The 13823-nt window shown below is 40.1% G+C and overlaps 1 protein-coding gene across 3 annotated transcripts in view; it reads left to right on the top strand.

The window, feature by feature from the left end:
* OGT (O-linked N-acetylglucosamine (GlcNAc) transferase) overlaps window positions 1–11686 on the top strand; it is a 34448-nt gene extending 22762 nt beyond the window's left edge. For 2 of the 3 annotated variants that reach the window (XM_027607489.1, XM_027607490.2), the window contains 8 exons: window positions 302–427; window positions 830–1000; window positions 1116–1232; window positions 1325–1495; window positions 3378–3530; window positions 5464–5716; window positions 5976–6099; window positions 9400–9603. In XM_027607489.1, coding sequence (XP_027463290.1) covers window positions 302–427; window positions 830–1000; window positions 1116–1232; window positions 1325–1495; window positions 3378–3530; window positions 5464–5716; window positions 5976–6099; window positions 9400–9574 — 1290 coding nt within the window. In that variant the 3' untranslated portion in view covers window positions 9575–9603. Of the gene's footprint in view, window positions 1–301; window positions 428–829; window positions 1001–1115; window positions 1233–1324; window positions 1496–3377; window positions 3531–5463; window positions 5717–5975; window positions 6100–9399 lie in introns of all 3 variants that reach the window. The other variant, XM_027607488.1, reaches the window with a different exon arrangement.
* Window positions 11687–13823: the final 2137 nt, after the last annotated feature.

The following is a 13823-nucleotide window of genomic DNA, read 5'->3' as shown; positions in this document are numbered from 1 at the left end:
GGACCCTGGGATCATGACCTGAGCCGAAGGCAGACGCTCGATGACTGAGCCACCCAGGCGCCCCTGAAGCCTTGTTATTCATACGTTCTAATCTAGAAGTAAACTCTCCTTCCTGTGTATTCTGTTTCTGTAATGTTTTGGGCCCATTTTAATGGCACTTAACCATATTTTTATGCTGCATTAATGTAATTTGTGTTCTTATGTTATGCACCTGTGACTGAATTCTATTTGATGCCATTAAAACTAATTGAATTAGTTTGAGATTATACATAGTTCTTATATTTTTTTTTGTATTCCATAGATTCCATGCAATGGAAAAGCAGCTGATCGCATCCATCAGGATGGTATACACATCCTTGTAAACATGAATGGTTATACCAAGGGTGCTCGGAATGAACTCTTTGCTCTCAGGCCTGCTCCTATTCAGGTAAAGGAATTAATAGTAATTGCTCACAGTGTTTACTGAGCTAAAAAGACAGTGATTCCCCACCCCCCTCTGGTTACCTGGCATTTGAAACAAGAGGGCAGACATGCTTGACTTTTTTTAAAGTATAGTTCTTGAAGTACAGGGACAGAGAATTTTGAGTGTAAAACACAATGCCCACAGGTACATGTGTATAGAGACATGCAATTCATAGTTGAGTGCAAACAGTTGTTTGGTCTTGTAAATTAGAAAAATGTTAAACACTTAAAAAGGTTAGTCTGAAATACTACGTCATTCCTCTTGGCTAAAGAAGTCAACCCTCCTAGTTTGTTTGTTTAATTACTTTTGAACTCTTCGGATGAAAATTTTTAGGTTTTGGCCTGATTTTTTTTTTTTTTCTTTTAGGCGATGTGGCTGGGATATCCTGGGACTAGTGGTGCGCTTTTCATGGATTATATCATCACAGATCAGGAAACTTCACCAGCTGAAGTTGCTGAGCAGTATTCCGAGAAACTGGCTTATATGCCCCATACTTTCTTTATTGGTGATCATGCTAATATGTTCCCTCACTTGAAGGTAGGTAGAAAAACAGTGCTATGTGGACATGGCGAAGACCTGTAGTCATTTATTTCCTTGCTATTGTCCCTATGCATCCTAAAAGATTTGTCTCAAACTTTTTTTTTTTGATTAGAAAAAAGCAGTCATTGATTTTAAGTCCAATGGCCACATCTATGACAATCGGATTGTTCTTAATGGCATCGACCTCAAAGCATTTCTTGATAGTCTGCCAGATGTGAAAATTGTCAAGGTCAGAATCTGATCAATATTGTCATTGAAATAAAGTTATCTGCATTTGGGATCTTTTCCCTAATGATACATTTTGTCATTTTTTTCTTAAAGATGAAGTGTCCTGATGGAGGAGACAATGGGGACAGCAGTAATACAGCTCTTAATATGCCTGTTATTCCTATGAATACTATTGCAGAAGCAGTTATCGAGATGATTAACAGAGGGCAAATTCAGATAACAATTAATGGATTCAGTATTAGCAATGGACTAGCAACTACCCAGGTGAGGAGAGAATAATAGAGCATAATACATACCACCAAGTATTCATTTAGCTGGGATACCCTGGGACTGGTGGTGTGCTCCATAATAACTCCAGGAGGTGTAAGCATCATTATCCCTGTTTTATAGTTGAGGAAATGAGTTCGGTGGAAATTGGCATCTTACATAGATTTGTCTTATTTTAAAAGTCTCTTGGATTCAGCCAGTAGGTCACTTAATGAGGGTCTACTGGGTCAACAGTATGTTTTTTTTTTTTTTTTTTTAAAGAATTTATTTATTTGACAGAGAGAGAGACAGCGAGAGAGGGAACACAAGCAGGGGGAGTGGGAGAGGGAGAAGCGGGCTCCCTGCTGCAGGGCTCGATCCCAGCACCCTGGGATCATGACCTGAGCTGAAGGCAGACGCTTAACAACTGAGCCACGGAGGCGCCCCTAACAATATGTTCTTATTCCTTGTCTGTGGCTTTCCTCTTATCAACTGTGAATTATCTGTAGACTTCATACAGTTTCTTACTTCTATAACTCATTCTTTCCCTAGTTAAATCTTACTCCCTTTTAAGACTTTCCAGTTCAGACAGCTCCTCGAGGAATCCATTCCTGTCCTTATCACTAATCTCGCCTTTCCTGTTCTATTGGTGCCTGTCTTTTCTGCTTCTATAATATCTGGGATGTATTTTACATCCAGCACAGCATATTATAATTCCCTGTGTTTGTGTATTCTCTGCTGAATTGAATTACTTTAGGGTCCATGTCTTAACCACAGTAATGTAGTATGTGTTCAATAAATATATATTGCATATTGAAGTAAGTGAATATGTAGTTCTGTTGAGATTACAAGGTAAGGATCTCTCTCTTAGGAGTTAACAGTTTTAGTTGTATAAGTTTATACCAAGGGTGCTCAAAATGAACTCTTTTTCTCTCAGCCAGCTCCTGTTAAGGTAAAGGAATTAATAGTAATCACTTACAATGTGTATTGGGCTAAAAAGACAGGTGGTGTGTTTTTTCTTAATCTCTGATTAACTGTCATTTGAAATAGGACAGACATGTTTGACTTAAGAAAAAAAACTGTGTGTGTGTGTGTGTATATATATATATATATTTCTTGAAATACACAGGGACAAAGAATTTTGAGTGTAGAACACAATGCCCAAACGTATGAAATGTCTGTACATACCTGGAATGGTTATGTGACAATTTAAGGCAGTACCTAGGTGTATGGGAATTGCAAGGTAAGACTATAATTAATTGTGTATGTAGATACTTAAAAATAGTGGTGATCAATGTGAGAGGAGATGCAGTAGAGATCATTTGGAGGAAGAATTTAAGTTTAGCCTTCAAGGGTGGGGTGTGATTTAGAAAAGGCCATTTCATTCATTAAAAAATGAGCCAAAGCTTGATATTGGATTAATAGGGTTTTAAAAAGAACTTTTTGACTTGAGTGGTAAGTTTCAAGGTGGAGTCTCCCCCCCCCATTAAGGTAATGCTGTAACATTTTTCCGTTTTTTAACTTCTTATGTCATGAATATTTTCTCATAGTTCAAATGACATGAGTTTTAATGGCTATACTATTTGGCATCTTAAGGATTTTTTTTTTTTAAGATTTAGTTATTTGAGAGAAAGCGCGCGTGTGTGTGTGAATAAGTGGGGGGAGGGGCAGAGGGAGAGGGAGGGAGAGAGAGAAAATCCTCAAGCAGACTCACCACTAGCCGTGGAGCCTGACACAGGACTTGATCCCACAACCCCTAGATGACGACCTGAGTTGAAACCAGGAGTCAGACACCCAACCGACTGAGCCACCCAGGCACCCTAAGGATTCTTTATTAGTTAAAAAATGTCAGACGCTGCTGACTTTAAATATAAGCACCATATTGTTTTTCATGTTCCAGATCAACAATAAAGCTGCCACTGGAGAGGAGGTTCCTCGTACCATTATTGTAACCACACGTTCTCAGTATGGGTTACCAGAAGATGCCATTGTGTACTGTAATTTTAATCAGTTATACAAAATCGACCCTTCCACTTTGCAGATGTGGGCAAATGTGAGTATGGGTAGATTCATTATTCATGACTAGAGACTGATAGAGATTATGTAGACGGTCTTGCTGAGGCTGCCCTCCACCCCCACTGAGGAGCTGTTGTGCTCATTTCTTACAAAAGAGTAGTAGATTTTTCAGCCATTTTTGATTTCTCCTTCCAGTGTCGAAATACCATGTTATGAACCTTTTTAATTTATGTATTCAAAACCAGGGATCAGCAAACTTTTTCTTCAAGGGCCAGATGGTAAATATTTTTGGTTTTGCAGTCCATACTCTGTCACATTTGCTTAACTCTGCTACTGGAGCAGGCAAACACCATAGACAATATGTAAATGTTAGGAGTATAGATGTGTGTTCCAGTAAAGTTTTATTTACTGAAATAGGCAACATGCCAGATTTGGCTTACAGGTTATATTTGCCAACTCCTGGCCTAAACTGATAGCAAAAGCATCATGTCCACATCCACCCAATGTGTAACAGTTTTGCAATACCGTAGAGTTGTAATCATGAAGGAATTGGTTTATGCCATTACCTCTCGGTTCATCGGACCAGTTTGCATAATAAGCAGGACCTCTGAAAGTTTTAAACTTGACTATCTGTAACTGGCTCTTACTCCATTGGGCTAAAATAGAGATAATTTTTGGTTGATTTTCTTTCTTTTCTTTTTTTTTTTTTTAAAGATTTTATTTATTTATTTGACAGAGAGATAGCACAAGTAGGCAGAGTGGCAGGCAGAGGGAGAGGGAGAAGCAGGCTCTCTGCTGAGCAGGGAGCCGGACATGGGGCTCGATCCCAGGACCCTGGGATCATGACCTGAGCCAAAGGCAGCCGCTTAACCGACTGAGCCACCCAGGCGCCCCTGATTTTCTTTTTGATATTGGGGTGGGGTTTTTCTTTTTGTATTTTTGGGTTTTTTTTTTTTTTTTTTTTTTTTTTTTTTTTTTTGAAGAAGTATGGGTGGAAGAGGAAGGAGATGTACAGGCTTACTATCCCTTAACCTTTACTTCCCAGTGTTCAAAAAAGCCCAAATATCAAAAGCTTTTTTTCAGAAGTTTGTGGCAAATTGATTTGGCGGCAAAACTACCTGAACTGATGTTAGGCTGTCTTTTGGTCTTTTATATATTCCATTCTACATCTCAAAGCAGAGGTACTAATGTGTGTGTTTACAGGGAGTTGCTGCTGAGAGTGCTATATGATATATATGCACTGTACTGTTTTTTAAAAATCTGAAGTATCCGGGATTCTGAAATTCATCTGTTCTCATGCCTTTCAGGGAAGGGATGGTAAACTTGTGTGGTAACATTGAATAGATGTAGATCTAAACCAGGGCTTGGCAAAACTACGGCCTATGGACCAGATCTGGCATGCTGCCTGTTTTTGTAAATTTTATACACACAGTCATGCGTACTTGTTTACATACTGTCTATGGCTGTTTTCCAGTGACAGGGGCAGAATCGAGCAGTTATGACAGGGTCCATGTGGCTACAAAGCCAAAAATATTTGTTCTCTGGTCCTTTACAGAAAGTCTGCTGACACCTGATCTTGATTAGGCACATGAAGTCAGGCGAGTTTGAGCTAACCTTATTTGTTATGTCATGCTGGGGGATTTAAAAATTGAAATGGAAAATTTCTCGCTCATCGACAAAAACCACTGTCATTAACGATTCCCACAGGACACGGCTGCCTCAGATTTTGCCAATTAGTAACTTGTTTTGTGTCTTACGTCAGTCTTCTCTTTGAACTCTGGGGACCGCTAAGCAGAACAGGCACCTATAATTCATAGTTGATCTGAGTCATCTATGAGGGAAAGACAAAGTTCGAAGGCTGCTCTCTGGGTGACAAGAATAGACTGGTAGAATTATTAGAGCTCTACGGGAGCCTTTCTTGAGAGGGGCAGAGCTGCTATTAAAAATTACTCTTATTTTCCCGGTTTTAGATTCTGAAGCGTGTTCCCAATAGTGTGCTGTGGCTGTTGCGGTTTCCAGCAGTAGGAGAACCAAATATTCAACAGTATGCGCAAAACATGGGCCTTCCCCAGAACCGTATCATATTTTCACCTGTTGCTCCTAAAGAGGAACATGTCAGGAGAGGCCAGCTGGCTGATGTCTGCCTGGACACTCCCCTCTGTAATGGACACACCACAGGGATGGATGTACTCTGGGCAGGAACACCCATGGTGACTATGCCAGGTGAGTTGCTCATAAATCATTGGAATCTTCCTTGATCTTTTTAAAACCTCCTTTGGGGGAAACATTTTTTAGGTGAAATTGTGTGTACTAGAAGCGGCACTTAGGGCAAGGTGATACGATAATGAGCTTTGTTCAAGTCTAAGCACTCTGCTCCATTCTTCTCATCTGCATTGTGTGGGTACTTAGCATAAATAACATTAATAACTGTGCTATTTACATTCTCAGATGTCCAGTTTGTTCTCTCTCTTTTTTATTGCAGGAGAGACTCTTGCTTCTCGAGTTGCAGCTTCCCAGCTCACTTGTTTAGGTTGTCTTGAGCTTATTGCTAAAAATAGACAAGAATATGAAGACATAGCTGTGAAACTGGGAACTGACCTAGAATAGTAAGTAAACTTTTCTGTGAACAAATTTTATGGTAAAGGAGATAGATAAGGAAAATTGGAGAGAATATAGATGTTACAAAATGAAATCATAAGTAAGGATAATATGAAATAGGTGATTTAGTTGTATGATCTCTAGGTGAGAGAACTTTCTAAACTTTCATAAACGCCATGACCAATAGGTGTGACTGTGTAAAGACTAAATGGCTGAATAAAAGTGAGTCAAGAAAATTAAAAGGCAAGCGAAGAGGGAAAGAAAATCTTTGTTTCTATGTCAAAGATACAGCTTGGCTATATAAAGACCGAAGAATATTCACATCTTAAATTCCTTAAAAGGAAACTAAACATGGAAATAAATGAACAGACAACTCACTGAAGTAGAAATACAAATGGTTAGAAAAAGTTTCAACCTCTGTAGTAGAAATGTAAATATAAAATAACATTGTGGTATAGCCATTATTTGCCTAGAAAATAAAATATTTTTAGTATGATACCAGTGATGAGGGAGCACTGAGGTACTGGCCTTTTCATACCTTTCAGACAGTGAGTAAATTGGTACAACCCTTCCTCAAAGTTTTAAGAGCCTTAAAGGAAACAGCCAGACCTTTGACCCTGTTAGGGTACTACATCTTCACTGGAGCATAAGGGGGAAAAAAAACCCAGCATAACTTCAGTGCCCTAAGTGGGTGGGAATTAGAGGGGTGGTGCTTAGATAAGCAATGCTTTAGCCATACAATGAAGTAGTGTTTATCTCTTAAATGAGGCTTTTCTTTGGGTGTTAGGGGTGATTTTTTTCTTTGTGTTTTTCTGAGAAGTAGCATATTCCAGAGAGTCAGACTGCCTGGGGGTTTGAATCCACGCTCTCCCACTTACAAGCTTTGTGACTTCGGGGAAGTTAGTCTCTATGTGCCTTGCTTTTTCCATCTGTAAAATGGGGATGATTGATAGTACCTACCTTGCAGAGATGTGAGAATTGAAAAAGGTGTTCCATGTAAAGCACTTAACAAAAGTTCTTGGTAAGCATTCAGAAGATGTTCAGCATTTATTATTTTCAAAATTTTCTCCATTGAACATCATATACATCTAAGAAGAATGAGTGAAAATTTTGAGCTCAGCCATTAAAAAAATTAAGGTTTGTGTCCATCATTCCAGAGATAACTACAGTAAATATTTTAGTGTATTTAAAAAATTATTTTGGAGCTTAGTTGATTTTCTGTGATACTTTCCCCCCTAACATTTTGTTATAAAAATTTTCAATCTTATAACACTCCTGTACCTACTGCCTAGATTTTACCACTAACACTTCACTGTCCTTGCTTTATGACATATCTGTCCATCTATTTATTCCTTTATCCATCTATCAATCCATCTTATTTGATACATTTTGCAGTAAATTGCAGACATCCGTACTCCTAAGTACTTCAGAATGGACATCGTTAACTAGAGTTTAATATTTATTTATTTTGGAGACAATTTATATACAGTGGAAGGTACAAATCTTAAATTTGAGTTTTGAGACCTACCTTTATAACCCAAACCCTGTAGTAGTATATAGAAACATTATCATCACTCTAGAAAGTTCCTTCATGTTCCTTCTCAGTTGGTCCTCCACACCAACCGTCAGGACAACTATCACTGTTGTAAATTTTTTCCCCCCTAACTTAGTTTTGCCTTTCTAGAACCTTATACAAATGAAACCATACAGTATGCACTCTAAAGGTTTTTTTTTCACTTAGTATAATGTGAGATTTATCCATGATGTTGGCTTATATATCAGTACTTCATTTTTTTTATTGCTGAGTAGTATTTCATTGTATGGATGTACACAGTTCAACCATTCTCCCGTTGACGTAGAGAACTTGGGAAAATAGAGCACAGAAGTAACGTTTATTTGGAAGGTAGCATTAATCTGGTCATGGTTGGGTTGAGGCCCACATAATGTGTAGCCATTTTACTAGTTCTGTCACAACAAACCTTCGGACTTTTTTTTATTACTTTTTAAAAATGCAGAGGAGTGTTCCAGCTTCTTGCTCTAAAGTAGTAATTCTCTCCATAGAAGAAGAACCTCATGACAAATTATATATTCAGAAGAGGAATTGAGAAGTTTTTCCCCCTCTGTTCCCAGAAGAATTAAATTGCTTCTTTTCCCTATTTTGAACAGAACCATGGTCTTGGTGATATCGGAAACACTTTTTGTTAATATCTAAATAAGTAATTCATGTGTAAGTGGAAAATTATGGCAGTAGACGTAGTACATTTCTTATCCCCTGGGGTATTTTTCCTATTTCATTAAAATATTCATAAACTGAATACTTCATCTTACGTTCGTGCCTTAGCTATTGTAAATGATGCCTCAGTGAACATCTGTGCATGGCCAGGTTTGCCTGCATCTCTCTTTCCTTTTGAATAGATTTAAAAGTGTTACTGATCAGTCAGAGGGTTGTGAACATTTAAGTTCCTTAACACACACATTGCTAAATTGCTTACGAAAAGGATAAGCAGTGTACATTCCAACTGGTACATAGGAATTGGTACATAGGAATAGACACATGTGATTGCCAATTCTTTTACTTATTTATTTATTAAGATTTTATTTATTTATTTGAGAGAGAGAGCACAAGCCAGAGGCAGAGGAAAAGGGAGAAGCAGACTCCCCGCCGAGCAGGGAGCCCGATGCGGGACTCGATCCCAGGACCCTGGGATCATGACCTAAGCTGAAGGCAGACACTTAACCGACTGAGCCACCCAGGCGCCTGCCAATTCTTTCTTTTTCTTTCTTTCTTTTCCCTTTTTTTTTTTTTTTAAAGATTTTATTTATTTGAGAGAGAGAATGAGATAGAGCATGAGAAGGGGGAAGGTCAGAGGGAGAAGCAGACTCCCTGCTGAGCAGGGAGCCTGATGCGGGACTGCAGAATCATGACCCGAGCCAAAGGCAGTCGCCCAATCAACTGAGCCACCCAGGTGGTGCCCCCAGTTCTTTCTTTTAAAGGTAGAAGTGAGCTGAAATGGAGAAGGCATGGGATCTCGTGGATATACTTCTTTAGGAAAGAACTGAATATTTTTAGGAAAGAACTGAATATTTTCAGAGGACGTGGAGGCGACCTTGATTATAAGTGTCAGCATTACGTTAGCTGTGACCCTTCCCTTGTTCAGCATTGAGGTCAGGGTGGCCAGTCAGAAGAGAAACCCGTGAAGTCCAGTCATGTATTTTACCGCAGAGGTGACCGGGAATTTGTGAGGGGCTAGTTCTGAGTTTTTCAGCTCTGATTTGTAAACTTGGTTCTTTTTTGTTTTGTTACCTAGCCTGAAGAAAATTCGTGGCAAAGTCTGGAAGCAGAGAATATCTAGCCCTCTGTTCAACACCAAACAATACACAATGGAACTAGAGCGGCTCTATCTACAGATGTGGGAGCACTATGCGGCTGGCAACAAACCTGATCACATGATTAAGCCTGTTGAAGTCACTGAGTCGGCCTAAATAAAGACTGTATGCACAGGAGATTGCCCTTATACCTGAGCCTCAACCTTCTGGGGAAAGGGAACTAGATAACGTACTTTTTACTTATCTGTACGGTATCATGTTGCAGATGGGTGACAAACAATAGAATAGCACAGCCAGACTTGCTTCCTGCATGATAGGGAGAGACACAAGAGATGGGAAACTGCTGTTCCACAAGGAATCTCCACAGAATTTTGCAGCAACCAGGTGGTGCATAGGTCTGGAAGGTCTGATCTCCCTTGGTCTTCCATGGGATGTTTAGTGTGGAGGGGAGATAAAGATTGTCCAGCCGTTTTGTGATTCCATGGATTGATTGAGTCTTCTGAATTAATTTTTTTCTTTATATTTTGGGTATTGGAGCTTTTAAAAATGTTTGGTTTCAGGTATTTTTATTCATGTGAAGTGTATATGATTCTCTTGAGATAAGGTTTTAAGCTAAAATGTTGCTCCTTGTTTTAGTTTCTGAACTCTACAGATTAATGGGGACTTTGCTGGTGTAGTCTTTTTATAGGTTTTATAAACCACTTGAGCCTATATCAGTCGTTTTAGTGTCTGACCTAATGTTTGGAGCTATATCAGTGCTTTGTTGGTTTAGATGATGACTCAAAATTTTTTTCTGGTCCATTTCCCATTTCCTTCTCTTCCCTTCCCCTACTTTAAAATTTCTCCTGTAACTCAGCTAACAAAACGAAGTCTGATTTTAAATATCCCAGAGTGTTTCTCTTGAACACATCATCTGGTGCCAAATGAAAATTCTTAGGAGTGATTATTAATTATGCAGGGCATAGTTGTGGTACTGTCATTGATGATAATAATATAGATTTTTTTGGGCCTAGTTTTGACCTATTTCACCAGTGTTTTACCTTTGACTGCCCCTCTATGCTGCTTCCAAAAGTGATAGTGTGTGATGAGATTTTTACCTTCCTTTCTCAAGTTTTTTTTTTTTTTTTAAGTGAGTCCTGTTCTTCCTATTTCTTTCAGCAGAAATGAAATCCCAGGTAAGTATAAGTATTCATGTATTTGATCAGTAAGTCACAGTTATCTTCAATACGTTAAATAAACTTTCATCAAAAAACATGTTAGAGGTAAAAAGCTCTGAAGGACCAGCTATGTAAATGAGTAATTATTTTTCAGACCTTCTCGGGTATTATATAATAACTGTCTTCTGGACTTGGTCTTGAAATCTGTACGGATGAGCCTCAGTGGTAGCAAACGGCTTTGCTACTTGGTTTGGAGTACAAATTCGACTTTAGCCCTCCTGGAGCTTGAGTTCTTGGTATTAAAACCCATAGGAATAAAATGATTGAATTTTGGCAAAGGATCGAGGGCTTGAGGCTTGAACAAGCCAACATATGAATATATGTTTTGTGTTTGCTGTACTGTACTCACGCTATCCAGTAACAGATAATTTTCGTCTGCTAGTAGTGTTCTAGATTATAATGTCTTTCCAAAGCGCTGAGGCAGTGCACCTATTCTGTAGTTGCAGCTGATGCCTGAATGTATCCTAGCTGACAAATTATTAATAAGAACTTGAATTTCTGAAAGATTCTTACTGTTAACCAAAATCTGAGCAAGGAGTCTCAGATGTAATTCTTGCCAGAATTACATGTAAATGAACTGTGTACCTTTTAACAATGTAAATCAAGAAACATCAGTTTAGGGATTTAATTTATTTTTTACCTGATTGAACTACCAGTCAAAGGTTGCCAGCATGGTTGCAGATAAACTGATGTTTGAAATTCACCAAACTACTTACTGTGGAATAGGAGAATAGACTTCCAGTGCCCTCAAGGCTGTGACCCTACAGCCACCTTACATAGCACATCATTCCTCCTATAGGGATGAACTTTTTTCCTGGCACGAAAAGTAGCCGCTCTGGTTGAAGCTTTGCTTATTGTAATAGGCTTTTGTTTCCAGGTAACATGTCTGTGGAAGATTTAATTCTGAATAGAGATATAGATATTACTGGAAACTAATTGTTTTTTCTATTATACTCTGCTTTATCAAAAAAGTAAAACATTTAAATTGTGCTACAGAAATCCAGATGTTGTCTTGCGATCTTTAAACAATAAATGAATGATTTGCCCTTAATATGGCTGATGTATTTTGTGTTCTGTGAAATTGAGCATTGGACAGAATAACAGGGTCACCTGATGATGAAACTTCTGTTCGAATAGCTCCAAACAACTGGAGGACCACATTTCCCTGGTGGAGCTGTGTGATCTTAAGAACTATTCCGTTTTCTCAGCCAGGTGTGGAAGAGGGGTGGGGTTGGGATCCGATCCATTAAGAGGTGGCTGAAGCCTGTGACTGCCAGCACACCTCTTCGTGATGGTTTTTATTTGGCCTACGACTGCGACTGCTCTGGCTTCATCTACCGCTGTGGTCTTCCTCTTCGTATGAACTGTTCGTGTTCTGTGTGGTGGTTGAACTCAGCCACAGGTATGAGGGAGGGTATCAGTGCAGTGGGGATCAGAACAGGCTGTTTAGCTGCCTGTTTTCTCAGAGATAATAAATTGAGAAAAAAAATTTTCAATAGAATTCCAGGGGTGCCTGGCTGGCTCAGTCTAGGTAGAGCATGCAACTTGATCTCGGGGCTGTGAGTTCAAGCCCCATGTTGGGCATAGAGCTTTACATTAAAAAAATAAAATTTCAGCTAATGTACCTCCCAAGCTCTGTGGGTTGTGCCCCTCAAAGCCCTGATGTGGATTGGTGTTGTTTCCTAAAAGGTGGTGGGGGAAGAAAGGTGTCCAGGAGCCTATTCAAAGGTTCTCACCCCTACCCTCTTTAAGAATCTGCCTTCCGTCCTTTGCGGTCCACTTGAGCTCCTCCTGCCTAAACTCTAAAGGAGTTGCTTTGTGCATCTGGACTAAGCTTGGGTTAACATGATTTGATTCCAGTCAACCCACTTTTTACTTGAAGCCCATGTTTCTTAATATTAACCACCGCTAACATCCAGGTTCTTTGCCCAAACCTCTGAGGCACGCAGTTATGTAACCCCCATTTTTATCGAAGGGGCTTGTGGAGGTAAACTTTGAAGTTTGTTGTAAAGATAGGGTTATAATAATAAGCCCCCTTTATCCAACTCCCAATCCATTCAGAAAGTACCTTCCTATATGTAGGCATTTTGGTGCTTCAGAGTTTAGATTCTTATTTTAAGATTTTATTTATTTGAGAGGGAGAGGGAAAACGCACGAGGGGGATGGGCGGGAGAGGGAGAAGCAGGCTCCCCGCTGAGCAGGGAGCCCGATTTTGGGGGGCGGGGGGACTCGATCCCAGGACCATGACCTGAGCAAAGGCAGATGCTTAACCGCCGGAGCCAGTCAGCCGCCTCTTAAGATTTTATTTTTGAGTAATCTCTATAACGCGGGGCTCGAACTCCGGTGCGGCGCTGCTGGAGTTTGAATCCCAGCGCTGGCGCTTTCTAGCCATGTGATCTTTGTAAAATGAGTGCTTAACGTTGCCTACTTTTTAAGGTGTCTTAAAGATTAAATCCACAGAAAACACTTGGAACAGTACCCAGCATGAAATAAACGCAATATTATTAATATTTAAGTGCACGGAGGTTTTACCTGTGTTCTGTTGGCCACATGCTTAAATCATGAAACGTACCGGTGTCTGCCGGAGAAATGGCACCGTCTAGGAAGCATTTACTTCCCCGGTTTGTTTTTCTGGGTGTGTTGGGAGCGAGTGCCAAAAAGCTTCAAGTAACCAACCCCTCTATCTCCAGGGTTTGGAGGGTTCTGGAAGCAAACGTCACAGTTCAGTGTTGCCAGGCGCTGTTGGATCGATGCCTTGTTCTTATCTAGGGGTCTAGGTGGCTTTCCCGCATCCCCCCTAGCTCAGAGTAGTTGTGGAGGTGGGGGGGGGGGGGCAGGCAAACGGGCTTAGAGGTTTGGGCGATTCCGGCAAGGAACGGAGCTTGCTTATCCACGTTCTCACAAAGATGAAACTTGAGGAAGATTGAGCCCAGTTCTTCCCCGTCACCCAAAGTTAATTTGGGCATCGGCAAACTACAGAAACCGGCTCGGGGACCAGAGCTCTGCGTGAAATGGCGCTTTTCCGTGACAAGCAGCACCCGTTGAAGTGATAGACCTGACTCCGGAAGCACTGCGGCTGTGGGCGCCAAAGTTGAGTTCCTAGCCGCGAAGTTTAAATTTGCCCCGTGACCATCCTGTGATAGGTGGGTACGGGGAGCATGAGAACACGTCAGTTCCTATCTCCCCCC

The sequence above is a fragment of the Zalophus californianus genome, chromosome X (assembly GCF_009762305.2).
Source record: "Zalophus californianus isolate mZalCal1 chromosome X, mZalCal1.pri.v2, whole genome shotgun sequence".
Classification (NCBI taxonomy): domain Eukaryota; kingdom Metazoa; phylum Chordata; class Mammalia; order Carnivora; family Otariidae; genus Zalophus; species Zalophus californianus.
The sequence above is the reverse complement of the archived record's forward strand: the minus strand, read 5'-3'. Positions and strand labels throughout refer to the sequence as shown.